Source organism: Bos grunniens, chromosome 4, assembly GCF_055505025.1.
Source record: "Bos grunniens cultivar Pamir isolate PY7600 chromosome 4, Bosgru_T2T1.0, whole genome shotgun sequence".
NCBI lineage: Eukaryota > Metazoa > Chordata > Mammalia > Artiodactyla > Bovidae > Bos > Bos grunniens.
In genome coordinates this window covers 37,466,780-37,486,154 of record NC_141168.1, presented here as the reverse complement: position 1 = coordinate 37,486,154, position 19,375 = coordinate 37,466,780, and the positions used below count along the sequence as shown (strand labels likewise).

The window sequence follows — 19,375 nt, the reverse complement described above, 5'->3', positions numbered from 1 at the left end:
GGGAATTAACCAGAGAGAGACTGATTTTATATACTTTGGTTTCTACTAATGGAAAGTAAGTTCAGGAAAGTCAGATATCTAGCAAACTCCTTTCTACCCTTTCCCATTTCTTTTCTGCCCTATTCTTGATATATCTTGATTGCAGTTCTAGATACATGTAGTTGGATTACTAGTGAGAGACAGATTCATGAATGGGTTGGCAGAGATAAAATATTGAGCCAATCTTAACTGAACTAAATATAAAAGAAAAAGATTTCTGCTCAAAGTTTGAATTCAGAACTAATGGACTAAAACGAGTGCTCTTAGTAAAATAAAAAGCATTCCAGCATACTTTGATGTTTTAACAGTGACAGAGTTTCATTCAAATGAGTAGTACTTTGAGATATTTTAAGTTCAAAATTTCATTGTGCCCCTTGGTAAAGAAACCACCTGCCAATACAGGAGATGTAAAAGACATGGGTTTGACCCCTGGGTCAGGAAGATCCCCTGGAGAAGGGCATGGCAACGCACTCCAGTATCCTTGCCTGGAGAATCCCATGGACAAGGAGTCGGATACAACTTGGAGACTGAACTTGTAGTTTAGGTATGTAGTTTATGATGAAATTAGTTCTGTAAGTTACTATACAATGTTAATAAACATTGTCACATATAAATACACTCTAAGAGATGAAACACTACATGGGTTATCCATTTTAAATACTTAGTATAATTTGCTGCTGTTGTTCAGTCGCTCATCCTATAGGACCCCATGGACTGCAGCATGCCAGGCTTCCCTGGCCTTCACTATCTCCGGGAGTTTGCTCAAACTTAGCACAATACTTTTTAAAAACTCCTTACTAATGATACTACATTTATCACTAGATAGTACTTTGGTTTTCTTTTAGTTCAGTATCTAACATCTGCACATCACATGATAGCTTCATTTTTCTTTTAATTTACGGAAGATACTGCACTTGCATTTACCACCACCACCATCCCCCCAAACAAACAAAAAACTGGGACATGCACCACCTAATTCCTCACTACATGTGATTCAAACAGGTCAAAGTAAGTTTCAGTATATAAAATACTAAACATTTGGGAATGATCTGTAGGTAATTTTGTGAGTATGCTGTAATGAAAACAGATGCTTTTCAGAAGAAAACTTCTGACATCGCAAGAGTTTTTAAACCTTAAGAAACAGCACACCTGTGAAAATGACTATATACTACCAAACGCAATCTACAAATTCAATATGATCCTTATCAAATTACCAATGGCATTTTTCACAGAACTAGAACAAAAATTTCACAATTCATACGGAAACGCAAAAGACCCTAAATAGCTAAAGATAGTCTTGAGAAAAAAGAATGGAGCTGGAGGAATCAACCTTCCTGACTTCAGAGTATACTACAAAGCTACAGCCATCAAGACAGTATGGTACCAGCACAAAAACATAAATATAGACCAGTGGAACAAGACAGAAAGCCCAGAAATAAACTCATGCACCTATGGGTACCTTATTTTTGACAAAGGAGGCAAGAATATACAATGTGGCAAAGCAGCCTCTTCAATAAATAGTGCTGGGAAAATTGGACAACTACATGTAATAGAATGAAATTACACTTCCTAACACTACACAAAGACAAACTCAAAATGAATTAAAGACCTAAATTTAAGACCAGAAACTATAAATCTTTTAGAGGAAAACATGGCAGAACACTCGATGACATAGATCAAAGCAAGATCCTCTATGACCAACCTCCTAGAGTAATGGAAATAAAAACAAAAGTAACAAGTGGGACCTGATTAAAATTAAAAGCTTTTGCTCAGAAAAGGAAAATAGGAGGTAAAAAGACAACCCTCAGAATGGGAGAAAATAGCAAATGAAACAAATGACAAAGGATTAATTTCCAAAATACACAAGCAGCTCATACAACTCATTGCCAGAAAAACAATCAATCTAATCAGAAAGTGGGAAAAAGACCTAAACAGACATTTCTCCAAAGAAAACATACAGATGGCTAACAAACACATGAAAAGATGCCCAACACTACTCATTATTATAGAAATACAAATCAAAACTACAATAACCTATCACCTCACACTGGTCAGAATGGCCATCATCAAAAAGTCTACAAACAATAAGTGCTGGAGAGGGTGTGGAGAAAAGGGAACCCTCTTGCACTGTTTGTTAGTGGGAATGTAAATTGATATAGCCACTATGGAAGATAGTGGCCTTAAAAAACTAGGAATAAAACCACCATATGACCCAGCAATCCCACTCCTAGGCATATACCCTGAGGAAACCAAAATTGAAAAAGACACATATATACCATTGTTCATTGCAGCACTATTTACAATAGCTAGAACATGGAAGCAACCTAGATGTCCACTGACAGATGAATGGATAAAATTGTGGTACATATACACTATGGAATATTATTCAGCCATAAAAGGAACACATTTGAGTCAGTGCTAATGAGGTGGATGAACCTAGACCCTATTACACAGAGTCAAGTAAGTCAGAAAAAGATACATATCATATACTAATGCACATATACAGAATCTAGAAACAAGGTACTGAAGAATTTATTTGCAGGGCAGCAATGGAAAAACAGACATAGAGAATAGACTTATGGACATGGGGAGAGGGGAGGAGAGGGTGAGATGTATGAAGAGAGTAACATGTAAACTTACATTACCATATGTAAAATAGACAGCCAACAAGGAATTTGCTTTATGTCTCAGGAAACTCAAATATGTGCTCTGTATCAACCTAGAGGGGTGGGATGGTGAGGGAGATGGGCGGGAGGAAAAAAAAGAAACAGCACCCCTAACTGACATCATAAGGCAATTTTGTACAAAGGAAAAATAACTCTGGTATTTTGTACATGGATTTTTTTTTTCTAACTTCAAGTCCTTTGAATCTAAATACCACAGTAAAATAAATATGTTTTGTAGTAACACACATAAATATCCAAAATGATAAATGGGGTAGAATTTAAGGAAACTGCGGCCCAGATGAGCTGATGTCACTTGTGCAAGGATACACAATTTCATTAGCACAGCAGGACTAGAATCCAGTCTGCTGCTTATTTAGCAAGCTCTTCCAGAATCAGTCCTTTCCAGGAATAAGCAGCGGACCTGCCAGCCTTTTAAAAGTAACTGATTTTATAACCTGAGGGGAGGGAGACTTTGTGGTGGGGTAAAAGACTGTTTCCTAAGGGAGACTCACATTCTACCATTTGGATTCAGTCCCTGGTAGCTCAGACGGTCGAGTCTGCCTACAATGTGGGAAACCTGGTTTTCATCCCTGGGTCCGGAAGATCCTCTGGAGAAGGAAACGGCAACCCATTCCAGAACTCTTGCCTGGAAAATCCCATGGACGGAGGACCGTGGTAGGCTACAGTCCAGGGGGTCGCAAAGACTCGGACACGAACGAGCGACAAAATAAATGAGTGACAACGCCGCCGCGATGCACATTTTTTTTTTTTTTAAACAACAAAAACATTTGTATTGGGGCATAGCCCATTAACAATGATTAGCAATGTTTGACAGTTGCAGGTGAACACGAAGCAGCACTTTTAGAAGTAAATGCAAACTGCGAACATGCTTTTAACTATTGACTTCTCCAGATATATGTACCATACAGTTACAACTTGTGGAACTTTGTCCGGGGTCGTTTAGCTTCTAAAAGGTTAATTTTCGGCCTCTGTAGCACAAAATTAGGGACTCCACATCCCAGCGTCTACACTTCATACCAGAACAGCACTCATCTCTCTACTTCACTTGTGACAACAACACCTTATTCGGTTTTCTCCTGCCGTCCCCATCTTCTCTCAACATTTCCCCATAGTAACTTCTGCCACTAAAGCCTTCCATTCAGCTATGAAGCGCGCTCGCCCACCTTCTCCCCATCTTCAGGGAGATTCTTTCTTTCTTCCACTGCCCACTCTCTTTAGTTCTCTCCGGCTTCCAATTCCACCCGCAAGAAAGACTGCAGAAACATACTGCACACGCGCATTAAGGTCGTCGTCGCTTTGCATCTCGGGAATGCTTGGCGGGTTTCTATCAGTCTCTGATTCGTGGAGCCTCCCTGCGGTAGTTCTCGCGGTATTTGCTGCCGCCAGTCTGCGGGAGAGGTTGCTGTTTCCTGGCGGTCCTTTCTAGCTCATCTGGTCGCCGCGGCTGTTGTGTTTCCAGTTGCCAGGTCGCGTATCATGACGTCCGCCTTGGAGAACTACATCAACCGTATCCTTCAGCCGGCTGCCGCGGGCATTAGCAAAGGCCTTGGTGAGGCCCACGTCTGCCCGGAGTGGACCAGTGCTGGAAAAGCCAGGGTTCGGGATCGGCGGAAGGTTGGGGCACCGGGCCACTGACGGGCTTGGGGCCCAGGGTGGGGATACAGAGATTAAGGATCTGAGACCCATCAGGCTCACCCCCGGGACTGGAACTCGCAGCTCCTGCGGGCCCAAGGCGTCTTTTAACTTGAGAGAAAAACCGAGCAAAACCGACATGATTATTCCGAACTTTTCCGTGTCTCTAGAAATCAATTATTGATTCACCCTTTCCATTTCCCTCGGGCCTATACGTTCACGTTTGGGAATAAGATAAACAGTTTTACCAGCTGCGGCGGTGGACTCGTAATCTATGTGTTTGTTTTATTCATAGGCTTTGCTCAGTCTTCGAGGATAGCAAAAACTTTACAGATAATGCAGAAATTGAATATCTGCCCCTTTACCAGTTGAAATCTCAACTTTATTGTTGATGGAATTAAACTAATGCTTGCTGTTGTAATAGTTCGCCTTATGGGGCAAATAACTTTAAAAAGCCCCTGTAATAGTACTGTATGCACCATTTTAAAGTCTCGGGACAGAAACATTACGTTGTGCTCTCATGTACAAATTTGGGACAAAAGTGGAATGCTAAAGCTTTTTCTTTTTAAATGATGCAAGCATTATTGGTACTTCTGACATTGATTATAGTTTCTTTTGAATTCCAGAAGGCAGGTCCTGGAAGACAGTGTCTTAACGTACATTAAATCATTTGACATGGAATAGTTTAGCACTGATCCAATTTTCGTTTCAGAGATGAATAAACAGGATTAAGAAAAGGAAAAATATCTTGCGCAGTTTTCATATTTGCAATATTCCCCCATTAAAAATGAGTACCAAACATCCCAGCTGTTTTAAGATAGAATACACTGTTCTCATAAAAAGGATGTTCTTTTTCTATTTTTCCTTTTTTTAGATTGTGTAGTTGTCACAGAGAATTAAGAACATACAGTTTTATGTTGTAAATGTTGCTGTGTTAAATAGTTGTATTTTAATTCTGTCACCTTTTTTCCTAGTAATTTAAACCATTTCCTTACCAGATTTTAAGTTTTCAGTTTGCATTCCCTCAGAAATGCTTTCCTTGATTCAGTTGTCAGGAACTGTTGCTGTCATTACTTCTGATGGGAGAATGATTGTGGTAAGTATTTGGCGTATTCATTCTCTGCTTTCTTTTAGGCTTTTCTGCCTGCAATGCTCAGTTGTCCCAGACTTTTTTGTGACCTCATGAAGTGTAGCCTGCCAGGCTCCTCTGTCCATGAACTTTTCCAGGCAAGAATACTGGAGTGGGTTGCCATTTCCTACTCCAGAGGATTGTCCCAACTCAGAGATCAAACCCGGATCTCCTGCGTCTCTTGCATTGGCAGGTGGATTCTTGACTGTGGTGCCAACTGGGAAGCCCACTCTTTTAGGCTTATTGGTTGTAAATTTTTATGTACAACCTCTGATCTTCAGTGCCTAGGCATCAGAGTACACCTGCATTGCAGTTTTCTTATGATTCAACTCTTTATCTCTTTGATAAATAGCTGCCAATCCGTTTTTGTTTTTTTTTCATTAATAAACATTGACTGTAAGTTACATACAAGGCTTCTTCTGGAAGCTGGGATGAATAACAGAATCTGCCCTCAGAGAACTTCTGGTCTAGTCTGCAGATATCTGTCTATATTTTGTATTTATCTTCCTTCATCTTTTATTTCCTTCCCCATTCAGTGCTCTGACATCTACTACATGAATCATATGATTTTTTTTTTTTAATTGTGTGTGTGTGCTTCATGGAAACTTTTTTTAAAGATTTAGGTACTACCTCTATAAAATGAACATTTAAGACATGTACAGTGTTAATCTTCAGATATTCTTAGGTTGTAGTATCTTGTGCTTCTGTAGAATAAATTATGATGAATATCTAAGTTTATTCATCTCATTTTTCCTTTTATCACTGTATCCCATTTTAATTCCAGGAAAGTCTTGGATTTTATTCCATGATTTTTGGCTGCTTAATTTCATTTATATTCATGATTGTTAACTTTCAAAAAAGTTTTAAGGCTGCTAAACTTTATTGTCTTATAGAATTTGTTCTTCTGTCTTCCCACTCTGCAATTGCTGTTTTTGTTTTCTTTTTAATCCTTGTGATTTTTCTCGGTGGGTCCTTAAGTGGCAATTACCAAGTGTCAGACTTTGCCATTTATTAAACATATGTCATGTACCACGCATGTCACATGTGTTATATCACTTAATACTAGTACAACTCTGTGAAGAAGAATTAGCCCTGCATTCTAAGCTAAGTACCTGGATCAGAAAAAGAGTCACTTTCCCAAAGTCATATGAATGTATGTGGCAGAACCAAACTGGGATTTAAACTGGATTTGACTCCAAAGCCTAAGGCTAGTGGTCTTGCTTCCTTCTTAATCAATAGAGCTGTCATGCTTTTGTTTATTTTTTTAAGGTACCTCACATTGTATTTTGTCAAATTAAGAGAGTTTGAAATATGTTAATCTCATCTTTGAGAAGCCTATCGCTATTAAGAAATATTTGTAAATAGGTTTTTAGTTTGTGGAATACTCTAGTTAAAAATTTTTTTTTTACAGGATAGATGATAAATTGGAAACTTGTTTTAACTTTATAGAAAGAAAGCCATTTAAAAAGAACATTTTGAGAACTAAAGTTCAGCAGTTCTGTATTCCTTTGACACATAGTTCACTTAATAGAATTTGTTGAGTTGCTAAGTTATGTCCGACTCTTTGTGACCCCATGGACTGTAGCCCACCAGCCTCCTCTGTCCATGGGATTTCCCAGGCAAGAATACTGGAGTGAGCTGCCATTTCCTTCTCCAGGGGATCTCCCCAACCCAGGAATTGAACCCACATATACTGCATTGGCAGGCAAATTCTTTGATGCTGAGCCACCGGGATAGCCCACTTGATAGAACGTGTGTGTCTACTCAGTTGTGTCCAATTCTTTGCAACCCCGTGGATTGTAGTCTACCAGACTCCTCTGTCCATTGAAACTTGATTAAATAGTTACTTGTAAGATGAAGCCAAGAAGCTATGTATGAGTGTGGTAACAACTATTTGCTAACTAGTTTAGTATAGTAAATACTCCACATTTTGCTTCTTTTCCAAATTTTAAGTTAACATTTTCTCTTTATCTTGGTCTAATTTTACATATTTTGAGTTTTAAAACATGAAACTGTAATAAGAGATTTAACCAACCAAAGCCATCAGTATAAGTTGATGTTCTTCAGAAACTGAAATAGCATGAGATACTATGTTGTAATATGCCCATGTCTTCCTTTATTAGGAGCCATGATTCTTCTGTAAAACTCTGACTATTTCCTTCAAGTTGTAGAACTTTCCAGTTGTTGTGATCATATTTGTGTCTACTGTTATTGTGTTATTAGGGGGATTAAATAAGTAAATCCATATGCAGCCCATAGAACACTTTGGCAAGTACTAAGTTCTCATCTAGCCTTAGCTATTACTACTACCAGTTGAAGCTTGTGTATGTTTATGGGATTGATTTGAATCTCTGAAAAGTGGTAAATTATATTTGTTTGTTCATAGTAGTGTAATGTAGAAGTTCAGTGGTCTGGCTTTGAAGCTAGCCTTTCATGGTTTGGATTCTAGCTCTGCTAATACATATAATATCTACTACAAAGGGTAGAGATTGGTTGAGATAATGTGTGTAGCATGTTTACTGGCATGTAACATGTGTGATACTGTTACATTACTATAGCTGTTGTGTATAGGAGTATTTCCCTTAAGTTTTCCTTGTTTTAGTTTGTATCTTTAGAATATTCGCTTCTGGACAGCCTGAAGTTTTATACTACTTCCTTGGAAGTAAACTAGTACATGGGGTCCTTTGTAATTCTCAACAGCTCTGAGCACTAGCAGAAGCTTGGTGCCCCCCTCCCCCTTAAAAAACCAAGAGGTAAGTTTTGTGCCAAGAGTACTCTTGGTCATAAAGAGATATTTTATAGTAAACTTGTATGTATATTTAAAATAGGTCCTCCTATTGGAATACCTGGCAGCTAAAATGGTGTGGTTGAATTTACACATTCAGATAATTTGTCTTTTTTCTCTTGAATATTTTCTTTACAGGGAACACTGAAAGGTTTTGACCAGACCATTAATTTGATACTGGATGAAAGCCATGAACGAGTGTTCAGCTCTTCACAGGGAGTAGAACAAGTGGTACTAGGGTTATACATCGTAAGAGGCGACAATGTGTAAGTAAAATGTCTTTTTTAAGGCAAGTAGCTCAGACTGTAAAAGCATCTACCTGCAATGCAGGAAACCTGGGTTCAATCCCAGAGTCAGGAAGATCCCCTGGAGAAGGAAATGGGAACCCACTCCAGTATTCTTGCCTGGAGAATTCCATGGATAGAGGAGCCTAGTGGGCTATAGCCCATGGGGTCGCAAAGAACTGGACACTACTGAGAGACTAACACACAGCAATATACAATAGATGCACTGCTTTGCTGTATGGAGAAGAGGTTTCTATTTACTGAGATTTGTCCATATTTCTCATAGTTAAATAGCCTGAATAGGGTCCAGAAAGAGCCCTGTCTTAACACTGGATACTTCACTGGAGGACGTTCTTAAAATGTTTTTCTAAAATATCCCTAATTTCAGAGGAACATAAATACACCTCCGGGCTAGAGTTTGAAAATGTCTTTGAAATCTCTTGTGTGAACAGTTTTAAATAATGCTTTATAACATAGCTGAATTTATCCATTTTTTCTTTTAATTGTTAGTGTAATTGGCACACACAAGCTGTCCCATGTTTATGTCGTGGCCTCTGTTAACTTGTGACACTGATAATGGCAGTTTGAGAAGATATATTGTAGTGGTGACAGTATAAGAAAAGTGCAACAGTGTAGAGCAATATTGTCCAGTACAGTTTTAGGGGATGATGGAATGTTACATATCTGTTGTATATCTGTATTGTCCACTGTAGTAGGTACTAACCAAGTGTGTGGCCACTGGGTACTTGAAAAGTAGCTGGTGTGACTGAAGAAATGAATTTTAGGTTTTACTTAATTGTACTTAATTTTAATAGTCACATGTGGCTAGAAGCTGCTGTATTTGTACAGTTATAGAGACTGGAAGATTGTTGAATCACTTTACTAGTGAGGACTGTTTAAAATTAAAACAGCTGGAAGGCAGCGAAAGATATATTAGCATCTCAGATTACTTTGTTGGACAAGTAGAATATGGAAGAAAATCACCTTTAGATGGATAAATTATTTGATCTTTAATCAAAACCAGAGGTTTATAAAATAATCCTATAGAGATAATATTTAGGTGAAGTGAGCTGTAAAGAATGGCAGGTAGAGCCCAGGTCTCCTGACCAGAACACACTGATTGTATTGGGACTCTGCATAATAATTGAGTTTAAGATGATTTCTCTTATTTTAATTTTAAAAAATTTTCCTTTTGAAGTTCATTTTTAAAAAATTTAAAACATTGTTGTAGACCCAGTGATACGCTAGAGCCATCTTATACTGCTCACCAAAGTAAATTTTTATATTTTGGAAAATTTTGCAAGCTGATTGATTGACATCTTGTTGGTAGCTTAAAATTGGTTGTAGTAGGATTATTTTGCACTATGGCTATCAGTCAACACTGTGGATCAGCCTACCCCTTTTCCTTGGAGAACTGGTTTTAAAACATTTTTCAGCACTGTACTCTCCATAAGGATTTTAAATGACACTAGATTTTTAAAGATGGAACTGAGGTCTTGATTTGTTTCATATTGAGGAAACTGAACATATTCTTCTACAGTTTGGTATTTCTCATTTATTAAAGAACTGAAGACTTTATATAGTTTCAAGCAAAATCAGGCAAATTCTGTGTAACATATTTATCTGTAGAACTTACTTTCAGGAAAGCCAGACAAATTTGAACAACCAGTCTCTTATGGAATAATGTTTCAAACACGTCCCCTGGTCTGAATGTAACAATACCTATATCCAGCTAGAGATATTGGTTACCTAGCATGGCATTATGAAATTAATGTTATACGTATTACGTTAGTATTGAATCAAGGAAAAAATTTGCTGACTTTTAACCCTAGTCAGTCACAAGTCATTCATATCAAAAATCATTTGTTAGATACCTAAATATCTGTTTTGTCATCTTTGTGTGCAAGAATTGCACTTCTTTTTATTGTTGGGTTTACACTGAGTAGATTGAGAAACCATGAAAGGGAAACTAATAGATATTATATTGATGGATTTAGTTCATTGAAGTTACTCAAATAATAGACACTTTTATTTGCTTATTTAGTAGTGATTTAGATTTTTGATCCTCCCCCAACCCCACTGCACCTCGCCCATTCCCAGAATAGTCCTTCAGTTCAGTTCAGTCACTCAGTCGTGTCTGACTCTTTGCGACTGCGTGAACTGCAGCATGCCAGGCTTCCCTGTCCATCACCAACTCCTGGAACTTGCTCAAACTCATGTCCATCAAGTCGTTGATGCCATCTAGCCATCTCATCCTCTGTCATCTCCTTCTCCAATAGTCCCTGGATTCAGTGAAAATCAGGATTGAAACTCTGGGGTTTTATACCATTATCTATCCCATATGTGGTTTTTTTTTTTCCTTTAAAGACTTGTGACTTTCCTTTAAAGAACAGTCACACTATGCAGTTCATCCTTTAATCTTCATTCCTGTAACAGTGTTGCCTTCAATTTGAGTTTTGTGACTTAAATATGAAAATGTTTTTTCACTTAACTAGTAGTTCTCTTTATTATCTCCTCTCAGTTTGTCAGAAATGAGATTGTTGTGATTTTTTTTTTTCCTTAACAGTGCAGTCATTGGAGAAATTGATGAAGAGACAGATTCTGCACTTGATTTGGGGAATATTCGAGCAGAACCTTTGAACTCTGTAGCACACTGAGGAAAAACTACATATTTCAGACAGCTGTAAATCTTTGTACAGAAACTGATTATTCTGAGATTGATGGTCAGAATTTTTAGGAATGTGTAATTGTGGATTTTGATTCCATGTTGATTCATTGTAATATGATATGTAAATTAAAATATTTCTACATTTTCTTGAAAAAAACTTTTTTTTGGCCTAAATAATACACTTGGTAGCTTGGCTTTTATTTTTTTATTAAATATTAATAGTAAAGAAATCTAATGATTATTTTGAGAACTTTTAGAAAAGATATTCTACTATTTTAATATTTATGGAAAATTAGTTGAAAAGAGAAATTCATGTACTATATAAATTAAACATACAAATCAATAGTGAAGGGTACATATTTTTTTCCCTGGTTTTTTAAGTCATGGAAAGGTAAATCTTGTCTTGTGCAGCTATCTGAACCATCCCTATTTATCACACTGCCCTGCTGGTTGCTCTGTAGCACTTTAGAAATGTGGATAAAAGTGTATTTGATTGAGAAAAGGAAAAATGCTAACACAGTTGTGTATATTACCTGACAAAAATTTATTCCATATAGTCTTAAAAACCATCTTACCTTTTGAGAATTGGGGAATTTCTAGTATTAAAGGAAATTTTTTGTTATTTATAAATGTGAGTAAATACATTTTGAGGCAGTGCTTGCTATTATTATCAACAGCTTTTCATGACTCCCTAGTTCCTTAAACCTATTTAAAAAAGATGTAAACATGTTTTCTCCAAGCTTGTCAGGCCTATTCTTTGGTTGATTCTTGGAGTGAGTCAATTAAATTGATAAATGTTCCTTCTTTGCTCAACTGGTTGTGTATACTTTTTAAAGGATCCCTAGAAACAGAGCTATAAGTGGTGTTTAGATACCTAAGCTAGTCTGCAAAAATTCTCAAGACATATGTAGGCCAAAGTGCATAACTTTGTGGTAAGAATAGAAAAGTATTTATTTTCTTGTAATTCAAAATTTCAGTAGTTTCTTTTTAATGAAAGTATTTAAAATAGAAGTTGCCAAGCCTTTTTTGTTAAGATGCAGGTAATATTTTAAGCTTTGAGGGCCATATGGTCTCTGTCACAGTTACTTAAGTTTGTTGTTACAGCATGAAGATAGCCAAAGATAATACATAATAGATGATAGTTGTAGCTGTGTTCCAATGTTTCAACAGAACTTTATTTACGATAACAGGTGGCAAGCTGGATTTGGCCTGTAGGCCACAGTTATTGACCCTTGGCTCAAAATGAAAAATACAGGCTCAATAGGAAGAGATGGTGACTGATTTGTATAAATTCTGGAAAGGGTTTCTGGAATGGATCCTTTCAGAGTTCAGAGGTGGATTTTATTGTATTTATTTTGTAATATTGAAATCCCTACTTATTAAATATGGTAGTTCTTTTGGTTCACAAATAAAACATTTTCCAGAGGAAAATATCTTCACATTTTCACAAAACCAAGACCTGTAAGGAGAGAACTGTTAGATAGTTTTCTTCCTTGGTCATGAAGCACCAATACCCAGAATAACTTGGTTGATGTTCTGATGTTCAGGGCTGTCTCTGGGAGGATTAGAGGAAGGTTAGGTAGTATTGGCTATCCATAGATATTTGGCTTTTGTAGTATAAGGTTTTATAATCAATTTAGTTATAAAATGAAAACAATGCAAAGTGGGTAAAGCAAATAGGCCACTTTAATTAGGGATTGTAAACCAGATGTTCTGTTTAAATATATAACGTATTTTAAATTGGTCAACTAATTCCAAAAGGAAGGAATACAGCTCATTCAATTGCTAAGTAAAATGTATTCTAAGTATAAATAATGTCCAGAATTTGATGCTTTCTCCACAAACTTGACCTAACACAAATAACACACATAATCCCTTTCCCTCATAGTAACAATTTTCCTCTATATGATGTGTCCTGGGGGTAGCAGGGGATAAGATGGTTAGATAGCATTACCGATTCAACATGAATTTGAGCAAACTCTGGGAGATAGTGAAGGATAGAGGAGTCTGGTATGCTGCAGTCTATGGGGTCACAAAGAGTCGGACACAGTGACTGAACAACAACCTTTTGAAATCTAAAATGCCTCATAAAGATGTATTTTCCTAATTGATGCCAGAATAATCATTCCCAAAATATAAATTGAATGTCTTTATTAATGCTTGGTAGGGGAGGTGAATGAAAACACAAAAGTGAAGTGAAGTCGCTCAGTCGTGTCCGACTCTTTGCGACCCCATGGACTGTAGCCTATCAGGCTCCTCCGTCCATGGGATTTTCCAGGCAAGAGTGCTGGAGTGGATTGCCATTTTCTTCTCCAGGGGATCTTTCCAACCCAGGAATCGAACCTGGGTCTCCCACATTGCGGGCAGACGCTTTACCGTCTGAGCCACCAGGGAAGCCCAAAACACAAAAACACAGAAGGGTACACGTAATTCTTCACTCCTGGGTGCACATGGTGGGCCTTTTATGTTCAACAAATTCAAGTTGGATTTCATATTGCATGAACATTGTAAGGGAGCCACAATTATGAGTGCCAACTTGATTAATATGTGGTGTCAAGTCTTACATTCATAAATAGGACTTTATAATTTCTTTATAAAAAGGCTGAAATCAATTTAACCTGCAATTGTCTCTGTGCTTTGACTCAGACTAAGTTGAACTTAATAATGAAACAAGGAAATTCCGGGCAAGATATTTTCACTGAAGTTTTTTGTAAAGGACAATTAACTGCAAAAAGAACTTGTTTTTTAACTGAAAAGATACCAGCAGTTTAAAGTATAAAGGTAATCTTATTAATACTTGCTTTACTTAAACATGTATTTAGCACCTTTATAAAATTCTGGATTTTTAATGTGAAGTAGAAGTATGACAAAAACAGCTTATAAGTAGTATTCATTACACAAATGTAGGCTGTCTTTGTCAACATTTTTCTCAGATGTGTAACATGGAAGGTTTACCATGTAGATGAGAGAGTATAGTGTCCCTTTATAATGTGAATGTACTTGTAGTCACAGTTAAGAAGCAATCTGTAACTGGCAATATAGTGTATTCTGGGCCTTCACTTTTGAAATTAGTAGGGAGCATTTACTGAGTGCATAGCATGGACTAGGCATGATACCAAGTGTTTACATTACAGATCATTTTACATGTGGGGAAACAGACTCAACAGGGTTAAGTGTGTGAGGTCATACTTGTAATAGGCTTTTAATTGAAGCAGGTTTTTTGTGTTCCTTATATACCCTCTCAGCAGCAAGTATAATCTCCAAGTCTCTGCTGTCTAGTATCTCTCAGAAGCCTGGAGGAAACATAAATATTTTCTGGAGGAAATAGCACCATTTTCATTTGGTTACATGGGATGCTTTAAGTACTCTTGGGCCCTACTCTCGCTGATTGTGGCTCAGTAGATCTGAAATGGGGCAAAAAGGAATACTAAAAAGCTAAATCATGAAATTGTGGTGGAATTAAAAGACCTACCACTTGTCATATGCCAGATGAATCCCCAGTTATACCTCAGAACCCTTACCTTGAAGACAGTGATAATACCTATCTTCCAGGATTGTGACAAGTGAAATTAGACTGCATTTAAAACACTTGGTATGATTTGCTAGCTATAACAGTACACTATTCTAGGTATCCAAAGACCAATGTGGAAAAGTTATAAACATGGGTCATATCACCTTAGTTTTTCAGAGTCCCACTGGCTATCATATCTCTATAAGAGATATCTCAGTATATAAATTAGGATTTCAGGTTTAATAATAATAATGTATAATAAATTTACATTATTTTAACACATATACAGGAAGATTGATTTGTTTTATGAGGAGCCCTATGCCAAAGAAAACCTTTTCCATTTAATTGCATTTTTTGTTTGTTTTTCAAGCCCTTTAAAAAGCTATCCATTGATCTTTTATAATAGAATGTTGTAGCGTGACTTAACAGCCTTGAAAATTTAACAGAGGTTAAAGTAAGACAATATAGACATTACTCCCAAAGTAGAAGCATACGAAAATACAGAACACAATATTAAATGTATATTTAGGTAAGAAAAAGACTTTTTAAATACTCCAATATTAGAGCAATATCAGTACACCTAAAAGGCACAAGAATTATTTGTTAAGTTAGCGAATGAAAACTATGTTTTTCTTAGGAAAGGATTTTTGAAAAGCCACAGAAATTATGAGTACCTTGTTGACTAAAACTACATCTATTCCATGCTTCTATTTTTGACATATAATAAAATGCCTCATTTATGTAAGGGCATTTTATAAATTTATAAATTTTTAACTACTAATTTAACCTAATGGTGGCCTCAGGTCATGCATTACACAAGTTACCACCTTTAAGGGGAACCGTTTTCATTGCAGCATTTTTGCTTTTGTGACATATTTTTCTACTTCTATCAAAACTCTGAATTAGGTCCAGAGATGGGCTATTTGTAAACTATTATACAAACATAACTCCTCTGCTTGATGGCAGTTAAGTATCTTGTTCTAACAAAATCAGTAAACATTGTGGACTGGATCAGACACGACTGAGTGACTAAACCACCACCATGGACCGGATGGTGTGTCCCTCCAAAATTCATGTGTTGAAACCCTAATTTCAATGTGATGGTATTTGGAGGTGGGAACTTTGGGAAGTAATTAAATCATAGGAGCCCTCATGAATGGGTTTAGTGCTCTTATATGAAAAGGCCAGAGATAGCTTCCTCTTTCAGCCACATACGGACACAGCAAGTAAACCAGAAAGGGCTCTCACCAAGAACCCGCTCATGCAGATGCTCTGATCTTAGACTTCCAGTCTCTGGAATTGTTCTAACAAATGTTTATTGTTTGAGCTACCTAGTCTATAGTAATTTGTTACAGCAGTCTAAACTGATTAAGTAAATCATGATGATTAGCCAACAAACAGAAGAAAAGTATTTTCTTCTAAGAGGAGCAAAACATTCTCTTCAAATTATGAAAGAAAGATCGATAATAGATTAATATAACCACATATAAAATAACTTGTGATTCTCAAAAAAGAATTGCTTTAATAACATCTATACTGATTTTCAAAAGTAAATTAAAATGTAATATTAGTATACACCATCTAAACCTGACATTTCTTTTGCAGTTCATATAATTTTGTTTAAAGTCCCAGTTTAAAGAGACAGGTGTTTTTTTTTTACAAATAAATGACTATAAATTTTTATAAATGAGTATCATATAATAATCATTTATTAGAAATAATGTTATAAAAATAATGAACTCATTTTATAATAAATCCAAATTGTAATTATAGAGAAACAAATGACATACTTCTAGTTTGTACAAAGGTACCATATGGGTTTAATGAACTTAGTGAACTTTTGAAAAATATAAATCTCTCTTCAGACATTATTATTTTAGAATTTCAGTTACCTTCTTAAAGAATCACAAATTGTAGAATTTCAAGAAAGAAATGCTAATGACAAAATTTATATATTGATCTTTAAACAGCTCTTTTGTTATCAAAACTTTCATAAGCCCACTCTCTGTATCTTTGGCAGGACCACCAACAGAAAATCCACTATGAAAAGTCTTAACTTGATAGGTACATTTGAGATCAAGGATATTTGGATGTCTTTTATTATTTTTCCTAAGAAATTACATGGGGGTTGTTATATAGAAAAAATGATAAATAACATTGCTATTTTAATACCGATATAGGTACCAACCATGTTACATAATACTCATGTGTCTGATAATAGAAGAGACAGCAGCTCATAACCTATTGATAAAAATTGTATAAAATTATATAAAATTCATATCCTTCAAATTTCTGAACTCTGTTAGCTTTATCTTAACATTTAAGGGAAAAATTGTTCTCAAGTCATCCTGAATTGAAGGGGACACAGCTCATTAAATTAACCAGAGATAGCATGATATGAGAAGTGTCCTGAAGCTTATCAGTTCCTGTCCCAGTTCTAACACAAAGCTTTTTTCCTTGGTCAAGTAATGAAAATGAGAGAGATGATGTTGGCCTGGACTACAGTGATGGCCATGGTCAAATTCTGTATGTATTTGGAAGCACTTCATACAGTTTTTGCTAACTGATCATATGTGGCCTTTGAAAAAGAAGGAAATCAAGGATGACAGTAAAACTTTTGACCTGAGCAACATGAAAAATGGAATTACCTGCCCTTAAGTAAGAAAGACAGTGACAGATTGGAATGTCAGGAGAGCACTTGAAAAATGTTAAGTTTGAGATGCCTATAGAAGCTATAGACAACTGGATATATCAGTCTGGAGTTTAGCAGAGGGAACCAGACTAGAACTCCCAAATTTGGCGTTGACTGTCTAGATATGTTAAAGTTTTGGAACTGAATGAGATCAACCCAGAAGGGGATATAGATGGTGGAAGAAATCAAATGGATTCTGGACATATTGTGTAGTTAGACTTGACAGAATTTGCTGTTAGTTAAATGTAGGTGTAAAAGGTAAGATTCAAGAATGGCTCCAAGGGTTTGGAGGAAAAAAAATGAAGCTATGGATTGACTGATCCTGAGACTCTCCATTATTGGAGATAAAAAGGAATCAGGGAACTAAACAGTAGGACTGGTTAGAAAGGAAGGAATGAAACCAGAAATGGAAAATGTCTTGGAAACCAAGTGAAATGTGTTTTGAAGACTAAGCAATGAATTGACTTGGATTTACATGAAAAGTGAGAAATGACCCTTGGGTTTCATGTGATGAAGATCACAGTCAATCATATTTAAAGTAGTGCAGATTGAGCAAAATTGGAAAACAGGGTAACTATGGCAGTTGCTTTTAAGTGAGAACAGAGGAAAAATTACAGAGATTACAAGATTATAGATGATTCTAAAGCTTTTGCTGTAAATGAGAGAAATGAGGCAATGATTGCAGGGGGACGTGTAGTCAGTTTTTTGTTTTTAGGATGGATACTAGCACGTATTTATGTCAATAATGTCATCAGAGAGAGAAACTAAAGACATGAGAAAGCAGGGGAAAGGTTGATGAAGCAATACAGAAGATGGGGTTCTAGAAAATAAGAGAAGTACTGGCCTTTGCTAGAAACATGGACATATTAGCATATGAATAGAAGAGAAGGTAAAATATTTTTTTGGCAAGGTGTAGATAAGTGGATGGGCTTCCCAGGTGACTCAGTGGGATAAGAATCTGCCTGCCAATGCAGGAATCCCAGGAGACACGGGTTTGATCCCAGAGTCAGGAAGATCCCCTAGAGTAGGAAATGGCAACCCACTCCAGTATTCTTGCCAGGATAATTCCATGGACAAAAGAGCCTGGCGGACCACAGTTCACAGCATCACAAAGAGTCAGACACGACTGAGCAACACAGCACAGTGGAGAGATGTCCTGGTAGCCTATAGAATTGCTTTTCTGATTCTTTTCTCAGTGAATCAAAAGCCAGGTCATCAATGAAGAAGTTTGAAGACAGAGAAGATATGAAATATTCAAGGAAAGTGTAAGTATGAATGGGTGAGGGAAATACCTAAGAATTGCTGGGAAGTATAATCCATTTTGGAGAAGCAAATGGCAACCCACTCCAGTACTGTTGCCTGGAAAATCCCATGGATAGAGGAGCCTGGTAGGCTGCAGTCCATGGGGTCGCTAAGAGTCAGACACGACTGAGTGACTTCACTTTCACCTTCCACTTTCATGCATTGGAGAAGGAAATGGCAACCCACTCCAGTGTTCTTGCCTGGAGAATCCCATGGACGGAGAAGCCTGGTAGGCTGCAGTCCATGGGATCGCACAGAGTCGGACACGACTGAAGCAACTTAGCAGCAGCAGCAGCAGCATAATCCATTTCAAGTGAAATCCATTTCAGGGTTTTCATGAACTGAAAATGAGAAAAGACATCACAACCGTGTATTTTCCTTTAGTCACATCCAGTGACTCAGGGCTAGATAAATTTAGATAAGAATTTTACTATTTATTTATGCATGTATTTATGTATTTATTTGACATTAAATTTATGTATTTATTTATTGTTGCAGCATGTGGGATCTTTAGTTGCAGCATGCAGGATTTAATTACATGACCAGGTGTCCAGCCTCAGCTCCTTTCATTGGGAATGCAGAGTCTTAGCCACTGGACCACCAAGGAAGTCCCTAGATGGGAGTTTTGAATGTAACTAGGTCTATG

The 19,375-nt window shown here is 36.8% G+C and overlaps 1 protein-coding gene across 8 annotated transcripts in view; it reads left to right on the top strand.

The window, feature by feature from the left end:
- Window positions 1–3,981: 3,981 nt before the first annotated feature.
- Window positions 3,982–19,375, top strand: part of LSM8 (LSM8 homolog, U6 small nuclear RNA associated) — a 37,541-nt gene continuing 22,147 nt past the window's right edge. For 5 of the 8 annotated variants that reach the window (XM_086395958.1, XM_086395962.1, XM_086395961.1 and 2 more), the window contains exons 1-4: window positions 3,982–4,233; window positions 5,414–5,454; window positions 8,411–8,538; window positions 18,624–18,692. In XM_086395958.1, coding sequence (XP_086252084.1) covers window positions 4,203–4,233; window positions 5,414–5,454; window positions 8,411–8,538; window positions 18,624–18,692 — 269 coding nt within the window. In that variant the 5' untranslated portion in view covers window positions 3,982–4,202. Of the gene's footprint in view, window positions 4,341–5,356; window positions 5,455–8,410; window positions 8,539–11,122; window positions 11,382–18,623; window positions 18,693–19,375 lie in introns of those variants that run through there. The other 3 variants (XM_086395964.1, XM_086395965.1, XM_086395963.1) reach the window with 3 other exon arrangements.